The sequence below is a fragment of the Odontomachus brunneus genome, unplaced genomic scaffold (genome assembly GCF_010583005.1).
Source record: "Odontomachus brunneus isolate Ranch 3 - 2012 unplaced genomic scaffold, Obru_v1 Obru_scaffold_094, whole genome shotgun sequence".
Classification (NCBI taxonomy): domain Eukaryota; kingdom Metazoa; phylum Arthropoda; class Insecta; order Hymenoptera; family Formicidae; genus Odontomachus; species Odontomachus brunneus.
Genome location: NW_022639544.1, coordinates 629,405 through 652,387, shown reverse-complemented (window position 1 = coordinate 652,387; position 22,983 = coordinate 629,405). Strand labels below are relative to the sequence as shown.

The 22,983-nt window shown below is 40.3% G+C and overlaps 4 protein-coding genes across 7 annotated transcripts in view; 3 read left to right on the top strand and 1 right to left on the bottom strand.

Annotated features, from left to right (window-relative positions):
* Positions 1-523: 523 nt before the first annotated feature.
* LOC116848382 (protein sly1 homolog) lies at positions 524-2,856 on the top strand. The gene has a single exon (XM_032824388.1). The coding sequence runs from the start codon at positions 778-780 to the stop codon at positions 2,671-2,673; it is 1,896 nt and encodes a 631-aa protein (XP_032680279.1). The 5' UTR covers positions 524-777; the 3' UTR covers positions 2,674-2,856.
* Positions 2,857-2,998: 142 nt separating this feature from the next.
* On the top strand, positions 2,999-6,061 carry LOC116848383 (coiled-coil domain-containing protein 42 like-2-like). Its single transcript, XM_032824389.1, has 4 exons — positions 2,999-3,894; positions 4,271-4,559; positions 4,716-4,955; positions 5,556-6,061. The coding sequence occupies exons 1-4, from the start codon at positions 3,779-3,781 to the stop codon at positions 5,898-5,900; spliced, it is 990 nt and encodes a 329-aa protein (XP_032680280.1). The 5' UTR covers positions 2,999-3,778; the 3' UTR covers positions 5,901-6,061.
* Positions 6,062-6,185: 124 nt separating this feature from the next.
* Positions 6,186-12,061, bottom strand: LOC116848397 (coiled-coil domain-containing protein 63). The gene is made up of 7 exons (XM_032824445.1): positions 11,870-12,061; positions 9,744-10,102; positions 8,573-8,907; positions 7,901-8,124; positions 7,330-7,592; positions 6,754-7,043; positions 6,186-6,467 (listed from the first exon to the last, which is right to left on the bottom strand). The coding sequence occupies exons 2-7, from the start codon at positions 10,092-10,094 to the stop codon at positions 6,287-6,289; spliced, it is 1,644 nt and encodes a 547-aa protein (XP_032680336.1). The 5' UTR covers positions 10,095-10,102; positions 11,870-12,061; the 3' UTR covers positions 6,186-6,286.
* A 3,183-nt stretch (positions 12,062-15,244) lies between these two features.
* LOC116848395 (bicaudal D-related protein homolog) overlaps positions 15,245-22,983 on the top strand; it is a 38,329-nt gene continuing 30,590 nt past the window's right edge. The window contains exons 1-3 of one of the 4 annotated variants that reach the window (XM_032824439.1): positions 15,777-16,105; positions 17,931-18,252; positions 19,917-20,420. In XM_032824439.1, coding sequence (XP_032680330.1) covers positions 20,178-20,420 — 243 coding nt within the window. In that variant the 5' untranslated portion in view covers positions 15,777-16,105; positions 17,931-18,252; positions 19,917-20,177. The other 3 variants (XM_032824440.1, XM_032824438.1, XM_032824441.1) reach the window with 3 other exon arrangements.

The following is a 22,983-nucleotide window of genomic DNA, read 5'->3' as shown; positions in this document are numbered from 1 at the left end:
AATCCGCGCGACAGCCAATCAATATGTTGTTTTTCCGTAAGAGCTAGAAGATTATTATGGAAAGCAGCATATTGATTGGCTGTCGTGCGAACTTCCGCCGAGCGGCAAGCATTACCGCGTCCTGTGTGCAATAGCCATTACAGTCATATTCTTACAGAAATTATAGACGAGCCTTTAGTCCCGATCTACAATAGGTATAGTAAGCTTTAAGCCGTAAGAAATTAACCAATCACAATTGATTATTCCTTTATAAGATCACTATGATTGATCAATTTCTTAAGGTTTAAAGCTTACTACACCTATTGTAGATCGGGACTTAAGGCTCTTGCAGAATGTCAGGCAACAGGCAATAGGAACAGGGAATAGGAATTCGGATTGGTCAATTATTTCTATTCTCTGTTCCTATTGGCTAATGTCTATTTCTATTGCCTGTAACCTGACATTATGCAAGGGCCTTTAAGCCTACAAGAGAGAAAGAGAGAGAGCTCTTTAGCTGTGTAGGGAGCGCTGCGTGTCGAGCGAAAACGCCAGCGTGACACTCGTTTTCCTCCTTGCGTGTCATTTGGACGTTTTGACAACTCCAAGCGCTAGGTTGAAATGTCAGATTTTGGAGCATTTTGATACTCGCTCTTCATGTGACAGCAGAGTGCCCAGTCGTTGATCTTTCAAGACAGTGGTGTCCGCGACCTGACGACTGGAACGGTGGTTGTCTCACCGTGAGCTCGAGAAACTGAAGACGCGCTAAGAAGAGGTTAGGTCTATACCATAGGTCTAACCATGGTGAATCTACGCGATCTCCAGATAAATGCGTTGAAGCAGATGCTAAATCTAAATGAGCCCGAGTCGCGACTCGAGGAGGCGGTGCCGACGTGGAAGATTCTTGTCTATGATCGCTTGGGCCAGGACATCATATCGCCGCTCATCTCCGTGAAGGAGCTGCGCGAACTCGGCATCACATTACATTTGCAACTTCACTCGGATCGCGACTCTATCCCTGAAGTACCAGCGATCTACTTCTGCGCGCCTACCGACGAGAATCTCGGGAGGATTGGGCAGGACCTGCAGAACAGTCTTTACGATATCTACCACTTGAACTTCATCTCGCCGATATCGCGGCAGAAGATGGAGGATTTGGCGGCCGCGGCGCTGCTCGGCGGCGTGGTCTCCAGTATCCACAAAGTGTTCGACCAATATCTCAACTTCATCAGCCTGGAGGACGATTTGTTCGTGCTGCGTCATCAGAACAGCGACGTGATATCCTACCATGCGATCAATCGCGGTGACGTCAAGGACAGCGAGATGGATTGCGTGATGGACTTGATTGTGGACTGCTTATTCTCAATGTTGGTTACTCTAGGCACTGTACCCATCATCCGTTGTCCGCGCGGCAACGCCGCCGAGATGGTTGCCAAGTTAATCGACAAAAAGCTCCGCGAGAACGTGTGGGACGCGCGTAATAACTTGTTCGAGGGAGAGGTCGGCGCTAGCGGGCACTACAGCTTTCAGCGGCCTCTGCTCATCGTGCTAGACCGCAATGTGGACATGGCTACACCGCTGCATCACACTTGGACGTACCAGGCGTTGGCACACGATGTCTTGGAGATGGCACTGAACCGACTAGTCGTGGAGGAGAACGTGGGTCGCTCACCTGCTGGCGGCACGCGTTCCAAGACGCGCGCCTACGAGTTGGACAGCAGAGACCGATTCTGGTGCGAGCATAAGGGCAGCCCCTTCCCCAGAGTGGCTGAGGCGATACAGGAAGAATTAGAACAATATCGCACCTTCGAGGAGGACGTGAAAAAGCTCAAGTCTTCCATGGGCATCGATAACGAGAGCGAGCTTGCGTTATCCATGGTGTCGAACAATACGGCGCGATTGACCAGTGCGGTCAACTCGTTGCCGCAGTTGCTTGAGATGAAGCGTCTCATCGACATGCACACCTCGGTCGCCACCGGCATTCTCAACGCAATCAAGTCGCGCCGGCTGGATACTTTCTTCGAGCTCGAGGAGAAGATCATGAGCAAGCAGACGCTCGACAGAAGCGTGCTGGAGACCATCGCTGATCCGGACTGCGGCACGCTCGAGGACAAACTGCGTCTCGCTATGATCTACTACATATGCACAAACATGTCCGACACAGACTACAGCAAATTGGAGGCCGCGCTCACCGCAGCCGGTTGCGACTTGAATCCCTTGATCTATATCAAGAGACTGCGCAGCTACACCAGGATAGCTGAGATTCAGAGCAACTACGAGGGCGGTGGTACCAAGACGGTCAGCATGTTCTCCAAGCTGATGAATCAGGGTTCGTCCTTCGTGATGGAGGGCGTGAAGAATCTGGTGGTGAAGAGGCACAACCTGCCCGTTACCAAGATAGTCGACGAGCTGATGGAGTCCAAACAGTCCTCCCGCACCGAGGATTACTGCTATTTGGACCCGAAGCAGCTCAAGCATACCGAGCAGATGCCGAAGAACAGGCCGACCTTCCAAGAGGTAATCGTGTTCATCGTGGGTGGTGGTAACTATATCGAGTATCAGAATCTGCTGGATTACGTGAAGCAGCGCAGTGGCGCCGGCGTCAACAAGCGGGTGATCTACGGTTCCACGTCCTTTATCAATGCCAAGCAATTGCTTAAACAACTTTCTCTTCTCGGTCAGGAAGTCCACTCGTGAACGCATTTCTCACCCCTCGATTACCGTACTTTTCCTCCTTCTCTCCTCTCCTTCCCTTTCTCCCTCTTTTCCTCCTCCTTCGTGGTCAGCCTGTTATCTCGTAGACGTGCTTTCCTTTGACAAAGTTATTGACCTCTTGTAAAAAGTGTACGATATTAATAAAGTTCTGTTTGTTATTTTCAACGAGTATCCTTATAGCTTCTTTCCTGCAACATCGTACTTGCCACGTCGTTCCGAATACTGGTCGCACTTTTTGACTGATGGCACATCTCAGACAGGCGAGATTAAACTAGCAGACAAAATCGATACATTGTTATTTTAATTCTTCGTGATTGTTTTGCTCGATAACGCTTGAGAAAATATCAAGTCGAAATATCAAGTCGTGAATAAAAGTCGAAATCTTTACGTCTACCCTGAGGAAGAAACACTTGAAATTTATTAATGGGAATATAAGGTTTATTCACAGAAATAAACTTTATTTCGCAAAAACAAATTTTATCTTACGGAAATGAATTTTGTATTCCTCAAATAAATTTTCACGTATTTTCTCTCGATATGATTGCAAGAAATACAATGCAAAAAATTTCAAATTATAGTCACGTTTTTATGACGTTGTTTGTTTCTAATTTGAATTATTTCGAATTCATTTTATTAGTTTTAAACACTCCGTAATATTTAAGGCCGATTTTTCAATAGCAGTTTAAACTTGGATTCAAGCTTAAACTCTATTCTAACAATGCATTTGTTTTGTTTAAACCGAGTTTAAGTTGAAATCTAAGTTTAAACTATCATTGAAAAACCGACCCTTAAAGATTGATAAATGTATTATTTGCATGATCGTGTGATAAATGTATTATTCGTACTTCTGTTTCGTACGAGAAATGATATTTCTTTTCGATATGAGAATTTATATGTTGCGTAATAAAGAATCCTTATCTCAGAAGAACTGTCGTGAATGTGCGCGCAGCTGTATTCAATTTGTTTGATCGATCAATCGCGTACGGCAAGTGCACTTCCTCCGATGAGACTTTTCAAAGCGTATAGACCTTGATTAACACGTTCATCGAAAATTGCAGTTAGTAAGAGATACTTGGATTAGAAAAATATGGACACTGATCAAAATGAATCGAAAAATTTGGTTCAAAGAGCTGTTATTACGACAGATCCGCAGCAAGCAATTACGGAGTATTTCGTATCCAAACAAGAGGAACATAAAATCAAGTAATGTATCATAATTAGAAATACTACAAATACTTATCTGATTGCAACAAGATGCTTTTTGTTATTTTTAATATATCGTAGGATAATATTAAATTGTAAGTTAAAAAGTTGTAAGATATAACAGTAATATTAAAATAAAGATGTATAAATTGAACGATGTGCAACAATTGACAGGAATACGAAGGAAACAATACTGTCGTATAAAATGTTATTCTTTAATCTTGAAGAAAGATATTACTTCCACAAGCAAACGATATGACAATATAATTGTGGAATTAACATTTGCTCTAATAATAGTAATGATAATAGAGAAGTTATACTTTTGAGAATATTCGCATTAGATATGTCATGATTAAATAACATATTTGCATAATAGAATATACCCAGATTGGGATAAAATGAGAGAATGTCCGGCGACCGAGGTGATCAGGGCTCGCCGAGAACTGGCTCAGATCGACCAAGTATTAAAAAATAAATGGGCAGAACAGGAGACAAAGCGTAAAGATATGGATAAGCAATGGGAGGAGGCGAGAAATCAGGCATTACTGTTACGGCAGTCCTTCGTCAACTTTGATCAACTCGTGCGAGAGAACGTCGAGAAGCGCGAACGAGCGGAACAAAAGATCAAGGAGGAACATGAGCGTCAGGAGAAATTCAAACGAGAAGTATCGAAAGAAATGAATCCTGTAGATGCATACATGCGAAACTCTATAGCGGAACTATTGAGCGCGGTCTTAATCGATTATCTTAATAAAGGAAGAAAATAAAAGATTTAAATCAAATCGTGTGCAGTCAGTAACCTTTTTCTTTCTTCTTATTAGGCCGATGAACTCGAACAGAAATTGCATTACATGAGAGAGGTGCTAGATAAGATGAAACGGTACACGGACATATACAAAAAGTATCAAAATTACTTGGAGCGTGTGGTAAACGAAACGGACGAGTTCCAGTCGATCAATGATATCTTTAATCGTTACGAAACTTTAGTCGAGGCCAGACAAGCATTGTCTGATCACCAGGACAGAAATCTTCAGATGCTGGAAGACAAAGGCACAGAAATAGTACGTGCTTGTAGTTTTAAACCTTATTACTCGGATTCACCACGGAATCGCTATCCTACTTGTCTCATTATATTTAATTTTAAATCGTTAATTTATAATTACTTTGTCTTTTTGTACGCTTCAGTAATTATCACGCAAAATTTGATTGAAGTTGCTTTGTTTCTTTTCATTATGCAAATGGCCCGAAACACTGCAATTTTGATTTATTTAGTGAGAGAAAAATAGTTGATCTAACTGAAATTACAATTATTTTTAGCTCCAATTATATTTTTTGGTTATTCTAACATGAAAATTGTAGTAGCAACGTGCATATAAGGTTACTATCATTAACATTATAATATAATAAAAAAAGAATGACCTTCTTGACCATAATTTATAATTATTTGTCTATAAGCTTACAGTTATACTAAACATCTTTTTTTCAATATTCATCACACGTTTCCACTTGTGCTTGTTTCCTTAATTTCTTCTGATTTTAAATCGGCCAATTTTTTTAGATTATGATAAGCTTAGTATATTTTAGCTTTTTTTACATTTTCTGGCTTTGTATACATTCGTTTGTAAGATTTTATTTGGGAAATAATTCTTCTTTTCGCGCAGTATCACTTGACGGAAGTCAAATCCCAAATGTTGATGGAACTCGATAACAAATTGGCGCAATTGCAAACACGATATAATCGTGCGAAATCGCAGGCACTCAGGTGGGAATCGATCGTCTCGAAAATAAAAGAAATTGCCGCTGCCAAGAACTTAGAGTTTACGCAAGTGAAAGCGTGCTGCTGGAACATCTATCAACAGATTTGTAAGAGAAAAGAGATACCCATCAAGGTGAGCAGCGAGGACGTCGAGCAGCAGCTGATTCAAATCAAACGAACCATCCTCGAATTGAGGCGTATCATCAAGGTCGCCAAGAGAAAAGCGCGCGAAGAGGGAGATACGTCGTAAGAGTATTCGTTCATTGTTATTCTCCGTCATAACTGACAAACGACGACGAAGTGGCCGCAAGTGAAGAACAGATTGTTTTTTTATAATGAAAAAAAGAAATTTCTAAAAAAGAAGAAAAAAATATACAATTACTTTCGAAATCTATTAACTGTAAACTTGAAAAGAACTAAACAAATATAAATAAAATTTTATCTAAAACATTAAGTTGACATATATAATCATACTTTTTCAATATTTTAGTTATTTTACTTTCGTAAAAATCAAATAATTCCTCAGTAAATCTAACATTGTAAGTTTTTTATACGAACACCTATAAGATATTAGGTGAAGGTCAAGTCGCGAATGTGTGCAATATAAGAAACGGAACGCTGTCGTGTTAATGCCCTTTATTGATAACGCCTTTGTATAATTTTCCTAGCCCCCGGTAAGTGACAGCCGGATACGTTATGAAGCAGCTCTGAGTAATCGTCCTCGAGCGTTTGTCGCAGCTTCTGCATGGCTTCGGCACGTGTTAGCGGCGCCTCCAGGCCCTCCGATACGAATTGCATTTGCTCTTCCTCTACGCAGCTGCATCGTACAACGGCGTGAAGATATTAATGTAATCGGATAGGGCTTGATGTAACTCACTTCTTTAAATTACAGTTTTAGGGCGGAAGAAAGATCGAGGCGTTGAATATATATATATATATATATATATATATATATATATATATATATATATATATATATATAAATAAAGAAATATCAAGTGTTTAAGACTAAATGCATGTCCCGAGGATGCCTATCAACTATCCACAAGGATTAGGGTGAAAGTTTGAATGAAGGATCATGAGAAGGTATGGGAAGGACTCACAGGGCACAGGGTTGCGTGGGTACGATCCGACTCAAAGTGGGTACTTTCAGTCTGGGCTTCTTGTTCTCGTCTAACCGCAAATGTGGTGCCTTGGTGGCCTTGTCCACCCAATAAACTTTGTGAAACATCTCGGTGATCTGTTTTTCAATAATACCCAAGTAGAGCATAACGTTGCTCATGGTCACGTGGGTGTTGTCGCCCAGGAGCTCTAAAATCGGCGAATTGTCGCATCGTATCGACTTGAAGAGGGCATCGATCCCGGATAGCAGTTTTTCCATTATGTCGTTGCACTGAAACAAGATATGAATAATCGTTTCATTTGACTTCTAAGTATTGCCGAGTCATAACACGGATGTGTCGAAACGGTTTGACTGGACACTTTTTCTATTATTTCTATTCATTTTTCTATTTTTTTCTATTAGGGTCAAGGCTGGCATTCGGAATAACGAGGTGACCTCTGAAATATCTCAATTTCCTTATGAGAATTCAACAATTTAGATTACAATGACGTTTTGTGCCAATGTTTTTGCGATTTCTGAAGTATAGAATGATAGTCAGATGCGTTTCAAGTAGAACCTTCGCGAAATCCTCCTCGGCAGTGTCCGCCAATGCGGTTTGTTCTTCCAACTGTTTGGTAATCTTTTCCAAGGTTTCGGTCTGCTCCTGATCGCGATGCACGTTCTGAACACGTGCCTCGTCAATCGCTGCCGTCAGCTGCTCCATCCTCGACTGAAGACTCTCCAGTTCATCGTTCAGTTCGTTCACGTAACTGAAGAGCGCGAAATTCTCCTCCTCTTGCTTGATGAAATGCGCGGTGAGCTTGTCGATTTCTTGCTCACCTGCTCGATATTATTGATTTACGATTGTTAATTGTGGCCGATATCTCAACCCCATTGTTTAGGGAAAGTAATCGAAAATGAAATTTCATTATCGAATAAAACAAGACAAATTTAAATAACGAGAGATAAATAAATAAAAATGAAAAAATTTCCGATTTAAATTTTTCAAGGTACATTAAAAATATAAGAACAAAATGCATTTTGAAAACCTATCGACCTAAGATAGCTCGTCCACGTTTCAACTATGAACAGAAGCCTTCAAAAGCCAGATTATTAATTACCCTGAGTATGAGTTCATTTTACGCTACCTGTGTATTGTTTGATCGTTTGTAAGATATGTGTGAAGGCCTCTATTTTGTTCTGCTTTTCCTCTCTTTTAGCCTGCCGCTCGGCTTCTTTCTTCGCGTTCAGATCGGCCATCTCGCGGTACTGTCCTTTCACGCCGAGGAACTCCTGTAGCTTCATCTCGTTGTCCAAAGTCCTCTTTAGCTCGCACATCTCCGACATGTGATTCTTCAGGTCTCGTATTCCTCTGGTGAACGAAATGGTCCTCAGACTTTTTTTTTGCAGCCAGGAAATGATTACGCATTGTCGTACGACGGCTGAATACATCAAGGTAAAGCCGTCACGATTAGGCGGAAATCGCGACCGGCGGAAATTCCACGCACCATTGGCTCCACCAACCATTGCTCTCGGTACATCGAGTTTCTAATTTAACGGCGGCGACGACGTTCAAACATTTATTCCAGGTCGAATGCGAATAAGTCTCGCGTCGTTAACGACAATATCTGAATTATAGGGCAAAAATCTGGCGAACGTTTCCACTTTCGCAATTCCTTATCGTCGTCGTCGTCGCGAACCATAAATATTACTTTGCGTATAAATTACGATGCCGGAATCTGCGCGAACGATCATACAAATCGCCGTGATTTTAAGATCGACGTCGCTGATGTGGAAAATTCAACGAACGAAGAGAATACCTTTCGCGAAGCGCCTGGATCTTATTGAGTTCTTCGTCGCGCTGATTGAACGTGATCGTCGCCTGCTCGATCAAGTCATTGATAACCTGCTTGCCCGTGTTCAATTGACTGATCAGCTTGTTCCACATCTGCGTGAACTGCGCCCGTTCTTTCAGTAGGTTCTCGATCTCAGCGCGCAGTTTGGTGTTCTCCGCTATCACCAGGTTGAACCTCTTTGTGGCCACTTCTACCCGATTCTCCAGCATAAATATCATCCTGCTGTGCCGTACCGCCAGGTCTCTCAGCTGCGTGTCACTGCGTACTTTCGTTTTCAACCTGACGACTTCTTTCGAAAGCTGCAACATAATTCCTACATATTATACGCTATAATACGAAGTCGCGGATGAAAGCACTCTGTTTCCTTATTCGACGTCAGCGGAGACGAATCGATCTCCGTTTGGCGACAGTCGTGGTCTTCTCTCGTCTATTATCGATAGTCATGAATAACACAGTCTGACCTGCAAAGTTCAGGTTCCGATAATAAGGCATAGAAATTTTCTTTGATTTCTAATAGATTTTGATGTGCTGAATCCAAATCTTCCCGCAAAATGTTTACTACTTCTAGATTTTGAGACAATTGAAGCTAATTTTTCAAAAACAAGCCGTTTTAACGATTTTTAGCTGTTATAAGTATGTATATTTCCAAAAAGTGTTATAGTTGCTAAAAAAATCGTTACAATAACCCGTTTTTGTGAAATCTAGTCTTAATTCTCCCAAAATCTAGAAGTGATAAACACTTTTGCGAGCACATTTAAATTCAGCACCAAAATCTATTAGGAACCAAAGAAAATTCCTATGCCACTCATCGAACCTCTAATTTTGCAGTATAATTTATGCAGTAACTAAAGTTGTTCGGTTTCATATACAACTATCCTAGTAAATACAAAGTATCATCTATATTACAATGTCAGGTCAATCATATGATATATTATGTAACTGTTACTTTGTTATATAATAAAGTAACCAGTATATACCATATGATTGAGCTGATATTGTAACATTGATGATACTTTGTGTTTACTGGGATATCTATATTTCGTGCTATTTTTTAAAATTTATAAATCAACGATAAACATAACTCATCATTACTTATGTATGTCTATGTAGGCTCAACATTGGCAATACCAGCAACCTTGCAGATCTGCTCGTCGAGCTCAGTTATCTGCTGCTTCTCATTCTCTATCATATCGATATATTTGGCGTGCTTCACCAGGAGACATCTCAGCTTCTCGTCCATCTCCATGTCCTTACGCGCGAAAGATTTCGATTTCGCGGTCTTAATCGCCAACAGAAGTTCGGCCTTCTCATATTCCAGACGGTTGATCATATTCTGCTGATTGCGTAGCTGTAATCTCGCGTCCTCCACGCATGCCGCCCGATCGTTCTCCATTATTCTGTACTGTCTCTTCAGCCTCGAGAGCTCAGCCTCCGCCATCGTCTCCAGCTCCAATTCGTCCTGCACCGGTTGCTGTCTATATGCCATTTTGCAGCCTGAAGTAAATGAAAAGAAAAGATTCCCTCGAATAAATCTCAAAATGCACACAATCTTCATTGTGAGTTTGTGATCCGCAGTGGCGTAGCCAGAAAAAAGTTTCGGAGGGGCTTGTACTTTTTATTTTTGACAAGCAAAAAAACAGGTTATTCGAAAAAATTTCTTTCACACTTAACGTAAACCAGAAAATTAATTTCGGAGGGAGCTGCAGCTCTTTCAGCCCCCTCCCTGGCTACGCCTGGTGATCCATAAATGTATTGGATCATTTAATTACCTGATATGTCAACAGTAATTACTTAATTAATTACTTAACCTTAGGTATACACACTTATTTTTTGCATACGTAGATGCTACACAGAGGTCTAAAGAACTCCAGCTACTTTTTTTATTATAACTCCGGTAAAAATCACTGTATTTTGATTTTTTTCCCGATTGTTAATAGACTGATAAACACATATATTTATTAAGAATTAGAATTAAATCATAATAAGCACATAATAAAGACGTGTTGAAAAATTAGAGTTGCTCATGAATGCAAAGGAAATGTCATTTTACCGTAATAGCTTTAAAAATTCATATATTTTTTGATAATAGAGATAATCAAAAAAGTTTTCAGATTTTGAAAGAGCATATTTCAAGGTACAAAGAAAAAAAATCGTCGTTTAAATATTGGAATATTATCATAAAAATTAAAAGGCTCCCAGATTGACGATTTTTCATATTTCTATTTTCTAGCGGTTTTGCAGACAGGTATAAGAGTTAGGATTTTTATTAAAAAATACAAACTCAATAACTTGTAATGCATTAACAGAAACAGAAACAAAAAAAGAAAAATGTAAATAATTTAAAAGCGGCAACATTCACTCAATAACATTCACTCAAAGTAATATCATTTTGGGCGTTTAGTCCGTGTATTTTTGTCTCCCAATAAAAATTAGTTCTTTTTTTTACATTATTTATTTAATCTAACATTTTTTAGAATATATATTTACACTATGAACTCGAATAAAATTAATTACAAAATATACTTACTTGCAAAAAAGTTGCAAAAAGTACACACTGGGGTCTGGGAAACCCCACGCTTACTTTGTGTGAATTACCACAAAACCGAATTGACTGCTCCGACACTTGTATAGTTATCTATAGAGGAGATTTCAAAATTTTTTTACACGGTGGTCGTATCCTCCTTACTTATTCTCTCTACTAATACTAGAGTTTTAAACATTGCCTCGGGTCTCGGAGACTCCAGTGTATACCTAGGGTTAATACTATTCCCAGATAACATAATGTCTATCGGGACATAAAACATCTTAAAGATCATCTTTAAGATGTCTTTCAGACGATTTACGTATAAATGTCTTTAAGGCGTCTCAAAGATTACCTTTAAGACGTCTTATGTCCCGATTTTAGGCATATTGTCTAGGTTAATATATTAAGTAAATAGGTAAATATATAGGTAATATATATAGGTTAATATATTTTAAGTAAATAGGTAAATAAATATAAACACATAAAAATGTGTTAGATTATTTTTTAAATTATACTTACGTACTTATTTGATAATAATAGTACTATATTAATAGTAATTTTTTAATTACCTAATGCATGTATAAATTATAAAATTCGGAGATTATTTGAAACATTGTTTCACAGTATATTTTTTCTATGTTAAAGTTACGATAAGTTCTTTTGATAGGCAGTATTGTATTTAGATGAATTCTCTTACGTCTTGTCATCTTCATCTGGAGATCATCCCATGTACATACCTTTCACGACAGCTTCATAGAAAATGGTTTATGAGAGGAGAATCGTTAGATGTCCGGAAGATGTGGGCGTCCTCGCGATCGGTGCCGTCGATCATGAAGATCCACGCGAAAGCGGGAAACACTCCGGTCGCGACCTCCGATGACATTCGGCACTGACATTTGAGAAAGACATCTGCCACTTCGTACAACTGAAACAGCTGTATAGCGTGGCGTAACCGTTTCTGTTGACTTTTCTGGTTGCTAAGCAATAGCCCAGCAACGTAACATTTCTTGGGTTCTTGCAAAAATCAATTACTCTTATATCACTTAACACACATGAAACTTTGAATTGTTTCACATCGTTCGATATAATATGTCTGCGCGCAATATCATAAATTTTAACTCAAGTAATAGACAAACTTGGAATTAGAATCAAGAAACTGCGGAGCAGTAAAATTTTATTACAATTACACGTTAAAACTGCACACTGTTAATTAAATTAAATCAATGTTGCAACATTATCAAGCTGTAAATTCGAATATATGTAAATGCTTCTTTAGAAACAATCTAAAGTGAAGAAAGTAGGGCCAATAAGAGCCTGATCGTGGCTGTATCGATCGTTCGGTGAAACAGCCGCGCATAATGTGTTTTATTACATTTATAAATATCAGAAAGCAAATGCAGCTGGATTAGACATTCTTGTGCGACGTAGCGTGCAGGTAAACCAACATTCACGTAGTAGATGGTTCAATAAGAGAATTTATTTTTGACTATTCGTTCTCTTATTAGACTATTTGCTGCATTCTAAAATTCATTGGGTAGTATTCTGAGCTCCCTTTTATCGATAAAAGTATCTTAAATGTTGCTTCTCAGTAAATTAAGTGGCTTTTAAACTACTTTTAAAGACTTTATCGATAAAAGTGAGTTAAGAATATGGACCACATTGTGTCAAAACTGTTTTGCGATCTACTGTACCACGACTTCACTCGCTGAAGAAAGTGGTGCCTCGTAGCGGAAACTTTGAAACTAATTTGAACGTCAACGTCGAAATAACGGGTCTAGTAATCTTTAAAGCCTGTTCTACATAGTTCGCAGAACGCAAATGCATGCCACACGCTTATCGCGACAGCCAATCAGGAACGTCAGTAGTCATCTCTGATGCTTTCGATCGGCTGTCGCGACAAGCGTTGCGGCCTGCATTCGCGTTCTGCGAATTGTATAGACCGGGCTTTAGACCTTTTATTTACTTGCCTAACGTTTGGTTAGCAGAATCTCACCCATGAATTAGCAACACTAGTATCGAAGACGAACCACGACGCGGCAAATTAACGTGTTTCATGAATTGTCCCGTTTTTGCGATTTTAGCTCGCCGAATGCAAATCTTGTGATCGAATTATTGCGGGAGTTATACCAGAGATATTGAAAGTAAGTCTTGTACATTTGTCTTGACAAGATATCGTCAAATAAGTGCTCGGAATAGGTATGTCGCGAAACGGGCAGTCAGGAGTTTCGAATATTGCGCGTTCGTTATTGAAATGTTGCGCGCGAATATCGTTGGGAGTGCCGCAAATAAGTCTCGTGTATTCATCGTGACGAGATATCGTTAAATAAGCGCCCGAAATGGATATGTCGCGAAAGGAACAATCGATAGTTCTAAAAAAAGTATTGCGCGTTGGTTGTATCCATATTATTACCACAAGCGAATATTCGGAATGCCACGATGAAGCAATCAGGAACCAAGATACTCAGTGTCAATGCCAAGATGGCAATATCAGTATCAGTGCTAGTAGCAGGACGATAGTATTAGTGTCAGTGACAGTGACAGTATGAGTGTAAGGATCAATATTATGGTTAAAATCTTAAGTACCCATATAGTACAAATCTCTAAAAAAACTTCTTAAAGAATTCTAAAAGTGTTCTAGAGAACTTGGGAACTCTTTTGGAACTCTTTAAGAAGTCTTTTAAAGATTTGTACTATATGGGTAGATATTCAAAGTGCCATGACAGAATAACCGGAAGCTAAGATACTCGATTAGAAAACCGAGACGAAAGACGCGGAACAAGGTAGGATAATAACTTGCATAGTATTACATTAAATTGCGTTTCCGTTAATTTATTGTAATTGATCTCATAACTTTTGTAATTAATAGTTTGATAACTTATATTGCAACGTTACAGGAATAAGTTACAGTTATTTAGTGATGCACCTGTCAAGGTTGGGACGTCCTTTCGGATCCTATTTCTCGCGAATGCGTGATGCGACCTGAATACAGTTTGCACAGTGATCGCTTATTCTGATAGTAGCAAAATCTCTTATGATTGAAATTCTTTTTTCGTGTACCTCGTGTTTTATCTGTTACAGTCGCGTCAGACTTTTGGAGCTTATCTTTCGCGAACGTGTGACGTTAATGCGATTTACAAAGCGCTTATTACGATCGCAGAAAAATCTCTAATCATTAATATTTGATGTCTTGTACTTAGCGAACTGTCACCCATCACTTTCCATTGATGAAAAGTAATTTATATATTCTAACCTTTGGATCGTATAACTCGACAATATATAGCTACGTTAATATGCGTTCCACGACAGTTTTTTTTGAGATTTTATTCGTAAACTTTTATTCTATAATTTAATTCTGTAATTTTTTAATGTAAAGAAGAAAATATAGTCGTATTATTTTTGCGATTACACATAATTACTATTTAGTTTTACGTAATATTTTTGGAAAATTTATTTATTATTTTCTTAGTCTTTCCTCGTGTGTAATAGTTACTATCATACATATATCTTATATCTCTTATATTTGTATATCTCTTTATAAATCTTAACACATTCGCTACCAGCATTGCACATATGTGATGCACTGATCTCTCATTTCAGGTTCATCTCTTTACTCAAAATTTTCAATTTTATTTAATATATTTTTGCTATCAACGTCACATATAACATTTTTTTAAAATATCCGTATCTAAAAACAAGCCAAGTCTGTTTTACATAATTATATGAAAACAAATGTAATGTAGTTTATGGAGAGATTTCTCTAAGTAAATCATGGTAGCGAACATGCATATAATATTTCCCACAACTCCTATATTTCGCTATGTATAATTGTTTTCCGCTGTTCACAAGCTGTATTTGCTCTCTGAACATGTTCACGCGATCGATTGGCAATCAATAACAGCGGATACGTCGGCTACATTGTATCGTAGATTCGTGCGTCTTTTCTTGTGTAGTAAGTCTCACGAACGAGAGGAGCAAGTATCAGGTTCGGTACGTTTATGCGAGATTCGTAGATTCGGTGGAGCCGAGTCAGGTGGTGGTTTGACCAGGTGGGTCAAGTGGTGGGGGCACGCTTGAGTATACAGACGGGGGAGACGTTAGTTCACCTCCGGACGGGAAGGTCGCTAGGTCGATCGGTTTTGCCCGCGCGAGTAACGTACGCGCGCGGCACCTCTCCGGTTCTGCAAGCGTCCGCGATCGCGTCAGTGCTGTCGTACGTGACTTTGTTGTCATCTCGACGATAACACGAGTCTCTTGCATGAAATTTCGTCGTTAAGATCGACCGTTAGGTCGGTTTAGAGTTCAACAACGGTTTCGGCGGACGCGCTTCAGGTACGTTCCGATCGATACGCGAAAGGACGATTTTTGCAGAGTATGTACGGTACGATAGCGGATGCTATATATAAATGTCGAGATGACTGATATTGCGCGATATCACGTGATATCGTGACAAATCGCGACGGCTGTTATCGTGAATTAGCTCCAAAATCGCACTGGAGGATTGACGTGACCAATTTGCTCTTTCTTCGTTTTTCGTTCGTAATCCCGCGTCTTTTAATCTGATGTTTTAATCCGACGTGAGAGAGAAGCAAATAAGAAATATTTAACGAACGTTATCATTGCGAATTTACGTGCTCGTGTTTACACGAGCCGACACAAAGAGGCGGTCGGTCGAGCGAGCGAGCGGGCGGCAGTACGTCGAGCCGAACGAATTACTTTCAACCGTACGGCAATATGGTGGGAGAAGGCGCGCTGGTCGTTCGCGTGCTGGAGCACGCTGTACGAGCGGCGCGCGATTCCGTAATATTTATTTTCCACTCACGACTAGTGAGTCACTACCTGGCCGACCGTGGCACAGCGAACAGGTAGATCCGTGAGTCTGTCTGCTGTGCGACTGAATTCACAATCGCTCCCGCGGCATCCCCGCGTTCGCGCGTGCTTCTCAGTGATATCTCGCGGCAGTGAAGTGCGTGCAGGTGCGTGAGACAGTGCTCGATTTCTTTATTTTCTCGAAGATCATTAATAACTGCGGAATATACAGTTCAAGTTAACTTCCATTAATTGTCAAATATTTATTAAGAGTTAAAGAGCATGCGAGAGACGTGCCTGTGTATTCCGCGGTTTCTCGTCCATTATATTTGTTAGAAATCCTCCTGTTTGAGAGAAATTCCTCCGGCTCGACGGAAAGATTCATAGACAAAGAGAAACGCTGACTCCAGCTGGTATCGATGGAAAGCCACCGCACTGAGAGAAAAAATCGTCGATCTATAAATTATAGTTATACTTTTGGTTCTATATTTTTTTGTAGTAAAATCGTAGTATATAGTAATATACGCATGAGATTATCATTAACATTGTAGTAGAATTTAGTAAATGATAGTAGTTTTGTACTATAATTTGTAGCGATTATTTTTCTGTGTAATTATAGTTGCAAATACCATGCATTTTCTCTTCTCAATGCGGAACAAGAGCGATGGTCACGAGGGAATGTGCTCGCGACTGTACTGTTCCGCAGTCGTCGATCGAATCAATGATAAACGTAGCACGGGCTCTAACGCGGTTTAAATTCATCCCCTTTATTGGATTTATCCGCTGCACAAGGTTGAGAGCGATCGTAGAGACGTGGCGAGACGGCGTGAGACAGAAAATTGCGTCGCTAAGCCGACATACGAATCGATAAATGTGAATTGTCGCACGTGCCGTCCGTGACCATCGACTCGGCTACTTATTGTCATTCAAGGATAATGCAGCGCAATTGCATCGCGCTGGTGCTATCGTGCGGGCCCGCTTTCGTATGTCGATCGGTCGCGGGAATTCTCTCATCGCTGTCTCGGAAACGTCAGTTTCGATAGATCGGTAGTGATTGTGTAACTTCTTTTCAAAAGGAGAGATGAAAGGTGAAAAGTTTCACGCGAACTCGACGACTTTAGCGATTATATCACTTCGCGAACAATGGAAATGAGAATATTTTCACGTGGAACTCTTCACTTTTCACGAATTCATGTTCATGTTCAGGGAACATGATGCACAATCGGTATCCAGAACGCACAGCTGTTCGATTCGTGTCTGGAATCGATTTTCGCGCTATCGAAATCGCGAAGCGCATGATTAAGTCTACCCACGCGGCTGTTCTTCGTCAGCTCGCTATATCCGGTGTCTTTTCTTTTCACGAATGAAACTCTTGGGGTGACGCGAATAGCTGTCGAGTAACTCGTGGAGGAACACTTAGCTCTGAAGCAGAAAGAAGAGAAGTAGCACACCGTGTCGTAATCAAGGCTCCAAGTTAGCGATTATAATTGATATTTTCCTTGAAACGTGTTGGCCGAGTCGTTCGCGGACCAAACGTTTCGTTCGCTGAATAATTAATTGCATGTCCGCGAGACGAAAATAACGCATTACGTCATATGTTTAGCGAGTCGTTTATAGGCACACCCGAGTGGCGTTCTTGAAAACTGGATTTTCGAAATATAGTATCAGAGTCGAGAGTTGACATTTTGATCCTGCTTTCAATGTTCCATTTAACGTCTACTTTCTGATACTCTGAAGCCTACATCAATTCAACCCTTGACATAATTTAACTTACTAACTTCGCCGAGAGGTCTTCTTTGAAAGTAACATTTTATGCGTTTTAGAGGCGTTTAGAGACGTTAAGTAGAATTTCAATTTCCATGTATATTAAACATATATTGATCCTTCGGAATATATAGTTATCAGAAAGTTCAAGTCGGAAATAGGTCTAAAATTTCGAGTCGGGCAGAGATGCGCGGCGATTAAAAATAAGTGTCTTGATTCTTCTTGCAGAAACGATTGGTCGTTCATTGGGCGCACGAATGGGATACGCGCCGACAGGATCTGCAATTTGTGTATAACGCTGACACCATAAAGGATACCTCGCCTCGTTATTTCGAAGTGAACAGTGCAGTGCTTGAGAGAGCACCATCGATCCTTTTTGCGGTCGTTCCTCCGCTGAAGTGAACGCAGTCGTTATTTATGCGAGCAAACTATCTGTGCATTGCTGGACTATCGTTACGTCGTAATTCACATGGTCCATTCCCGGCTTGGCGGCGCGGTTTAGCCTCGAGAATCATCGATCTTCAAGTGCGCCGTAATCTCTCCTTCCTTCGTGAGTGGAGTTACAGACCGCGATTGCTTGACGCGCGCTTGCGGACGTTCGTGGCGAATTGTCGGAGTATTGTCGTGTTGCAAACGGACGGACTTTCCATCCCAGCCAGGCAATTCTCTAAATCGCACAGTTCGCAACGACCTGCTTCTTCTTTGTTCGAAACCGCTAAGCCGATGTTAGCACACGCGACTGTGAGGCAGCGGTGCGCGGCGCGCGAAGCGGCCTTAGATCCACGCTGGCGAAGTCGTGAGGTGTAATAGAAACGGTGGAAGAGGACGACGTTGTTAACCGATAGCGCGGCAAACTTCCGCGATCGATATCTTCGGGGTGCCGGCGGCGGAAGGTGCATCGGTGCGTTGCACTCGTGCCGCGTGGTGAACACGCGCGATGAGAACGTGGTTGCCGTCGTGGTGGTCGTTGTTGCGGTCGTCATTGTCATCGTCGCCGATGGTTGCTGTAGTGATGGCATCGCGGGGACTGTTGGGACAGTGTCACCCGCGCGATTACGAGTGCACCAGATGCAGTGTTAGGGCTCGCTTCCGGTAGCGGGCGAGCGCGTCGACCAAGTAGTGCGCGCGACACCGATCAGGAACATCCGCAAGATCTGTCCTGGTGTCCTCGGCGACTCGTGTTTCGCGCGTCGAGACCAGCTGAGTCGAGGTGAGCTCGTTATGCTTCGTTCATATTGCCGCCTCCTCCGCAATCGCGTGCTCGTTGTACGCGAAGTTTCAAGGCCCCGAAGCTTTTTGGGTCGTGCACACGCGGCCCTCCGGCGAAGTGGATTGTTAAAATCTTCGGAGGCACCGGACCGGCGCTTTTCAGAGTTTCCGCGGAATAGAGTCCGAAAGAAAAGTAATAACAAATGGCAATATACACGATGCTAATTAAACGTGTATACATGATTGATTGATTATTAAATGCATAAATCTCCCGTTATCGTAGAAACAATTGAGAACGTTGAATGAAGTTTGGTTTACTTTGTCTTGCTTTTTTTTAATAGGAATTTCGCACGTATCGAATATTCTAGATAAGTAGATAACGCTGTTGTGTGTGCGAGATGAGACATATATAAATAAGATTTAAACGGCATTTTGAAACGATTTATACGTGAATACCTGATCGCGTTGATACCATGTTGTTTTGCGTGTGGCAGGTATGACGAATATATGTGCTTTACCTGTGCGTTTTCTTATCATTAATATGATAAGCATCCGCCGGCGTAAATAAGTGTCCGACGAATAATTATTTCCTTATTGCGCGGAATTGCACGTTCAATTAAAGTCTATATATCCAATAAACAATAAGAAAACACGACGCGATAACAATAAATTTATAATGTACCCTCTAGTTGCAGAAAATAATTTGTTCGAAAATTTATATTTAATCAACAAATTATGTTCGATATGTACGACTCGATCTATTAAAGCTCGTTATTAATTATTTGACATTTCTCATTACTCTCTTTTTCTTTTACAACACATTATAATCAAGTTAAAGAAAATTTAATGAAGTGTCACGTCGTCAGAGGGATTATTTAGCTTTATTAAATTTAATTCAGTCCGCGCTTTTTCCGAACGTTTCGCGCCCCTCCTCGACGTTGCACATCTCCGCGTTTTGCACATCAAGCGCAACGAAAATAAAAATCCGAATTTAATTGATTTCAGCTAATCAATGGCACCCGATAGCCAGGCGCTACCTACGCACGACCGTTCTACGACGAAGGAGAGCCGAGAGTGACGACGTCACTCACGTTATCATACCGTTGTCCGTGTCGAATGCGTCTGACGTGTGCCGTTGTGTGTTAACCGAGACCGCGTGTACCTTTTCTCCGTTATATCGGTTGTGATCCACGAGTTTGATCTGTATCCGAGTTCGCGTCCGGTTCAGAACGTGACGTGGTCCTCTGTCGAGGAGGACCGGCGACAATGTTGCCGAAGAAGGACAATCAAATGGAGCCTTACGCTCTGGAGGACATGATATCGGATCTGCAAGCGAGGAGGCACTCGATAGATCATGAGGACGCTGTGCAGGACCCCGCCGAATTACTGAAGCAACGCGAGAGGGATCTCGTGCTGGCTGCTGAACTCGGCAAGGCCCTGCTCGAGAGGAATCAAGAGCTGACGAAGCAGTCCGAGACCTTAGCCGAGGAGTACTCCGCCAAGTTGGAGGTGAGTACAACTTTCGACTGAAGTTGTTGACGCGCATGCCCAACTCGTAATAATGAGGAAACGGCGAAACGAAATCAATTACTTTCTATCGCAAGCGTGTAAAATTCAGGGACTGATAAGCGCAGATAAAAGGGAAACCGACGAGGAGATAGCTTATCATTTTCACGCTTAGATAATAAAATATATAAGCGATTCATCGTGGCCGCGCACTATTACTATATATATAGATACTTGCGTAATTCTCTACTCAACGTTTATATAATTAGATGAAAAATAACGAGAGGCACACAGTAGAGCGAGTGGAGCGAGCTCGCGGTTTAACGAGGCACTTTCATTAGTTGCGATATCACTCTTGCGAAAATGAAAATGCGTTAGGAAAAAAATTTGTAATTGAAAAGCTCCTCCTTCTTCGCCCCTTCCTCCAAGTCTATACGTCTACGTTTTGTGTTGTACGTACGTACGCGCAATGCACGTGCGTGTACTACGCACAATTGCCGCAACGGCTACGCAGTTGCAACGAGAGTGCTCCACTTTCTCGAGCGTTAATCCTCTTTCCTTCGATTTTATATTTTATTACATCGCTCCGTATTGTGTTATTACGAAGTAAACGGAGATTGAGTCACACAGACTCACGCGCTATGTAAACATCAGCCAGCCTTTTCGAATCCTATATCGCAATGTTTGATTAAGAATATCGCCGCTTAGATTACTGCACTTATCACTGCAACGCTTTTTATTTGCGATCGATAAGTCCGCGCAATACTCGTACAATGATATATTGTCCTCGTTGAATATAAATCTTTCGATATCACGCTACACATTGAGCCAAGAGATAACTCTTATCTATGGAGAACATTCTCATCAGAGCCCGTTTAACGTAACGTTGAACGTTAAACGTGTTGTACAATTAAACTCATTTTTGTACAATTAAACTCATTTTTGTTAACGAATCGTGATGAAAAGATTAAAGAATGCAATTTATTACATAACCATATAAAATGTTTTTATTCAAAGTATTATTTGCATCACGAGTTGTATCACTCAAATTCTTATTGGAAATGACAAAATTTTGAAACTTCTGAAATTTGTTTTAACTCTTTCATTTTACGGTATAACTTATCGTGTTCCTAGCGGTTGAACGAAATGCCAGTTGTACTGTCGCAAATTATGCGTTGTCAAAGAATGTGGTCAAATAGCCATAGGCGATGCTCCAGAATTTCTTCGTATTCGATTTCTTAATTAATTTTGTTATAAAGCCAGAGATAATCACGAGTATATTAGATTACAAATATATAAGCATCAAAGTGTACTCTTTCATACTGTTTATAAAAAAATGGGCTCTAAAAGTTTCAAAATTTTGTCATTCTCTACGAGAATTTGAGTGATATGACTCGCGATGTAAATAATATTTTGAATAAAGACATTTTATTTGCATAATAAATTGCATTCTTTACTTTTTTAGTGGCACTATCTGTCGGACTTGAAACTTTTACCATTTTTTCTGGTAACAGTGAAAGGGTATACTTTGAAATTTATATACTTGTAATCTATTCGTGATTATTTTTCGTTTTATAACATAATTAATTGGGAAATTAGATACGAAGAAATTAAGGAGCCTCTTGGCTGCACTCTTTAATGACAGCGTTGCAATGTTAAACGACGTCTTGTTAAAAGTACTTGATTTTCCTCATTTTCGCTATAATGGTGCTGCAACCGAGAATTGAAAAGCAAGACGGCGGATACACGCGCGAAACGAAAATGACGCAGCTGACCGGAATCTTCCGGAAATTTTCACCTTCGTGTCTAACGGACGTAGCCGCTTTCCAACATTATTCCGGTCGGAAAATTTGTTACGCGATGTATTCGAGCACGCAAAGCGCGCTCGATTACGTAACTCGATAACGCGGAACTCGATGCAGAAAAGGTCGGAAACGCAGGTTTACGCTTCCACCTGTCAGGCGTACGTTCGTTCTCGAAGGAGAAAAGCGCTATAAGATCCGGAGCTAAGCTGTGCAAATTTTAGAAGGCTAGTGATTCCAGGGAAATTATGTCGTCGAATTGAATGTTTCTTCGAGACAAGACGAACTTCGATACATTGAGAGGAAAAATATTTAAGAAATAATAAATTTTTTAGTAAAAGTACTTTTAAATAATATTTATTCGGTGAATGCTATAACGATATATAAAAATTCTACTAATATAAAATATTTTTCAAATAAGAGAATACACATTTTCTGAAAAGTTTAACCTTAGCTTTTTATGAAAGCAATTATTTATTTCATTTAAATAAAAGTTTAGATTTAAATAAATGTGTATAGATAAACAAATATTTACTATTTTTTAGGTATTTTTTTTCATAGTGTATGAAATTGAAAGAAAATTGATTTTCTGCCTTTCGTCATGTCTCAAAATTAATCTTTTGTATTTTATCAGGTTATTATTAACAAGTTGTTTTTTGCTAATGTCTTTCATAATATTCGCGAGAATTATTGAAAATTTCTGCAACAGATGTTTCGTTCAACTCTTTCTTTTTTCTTCAATTATTAGCCTTCGCTGAAATAAA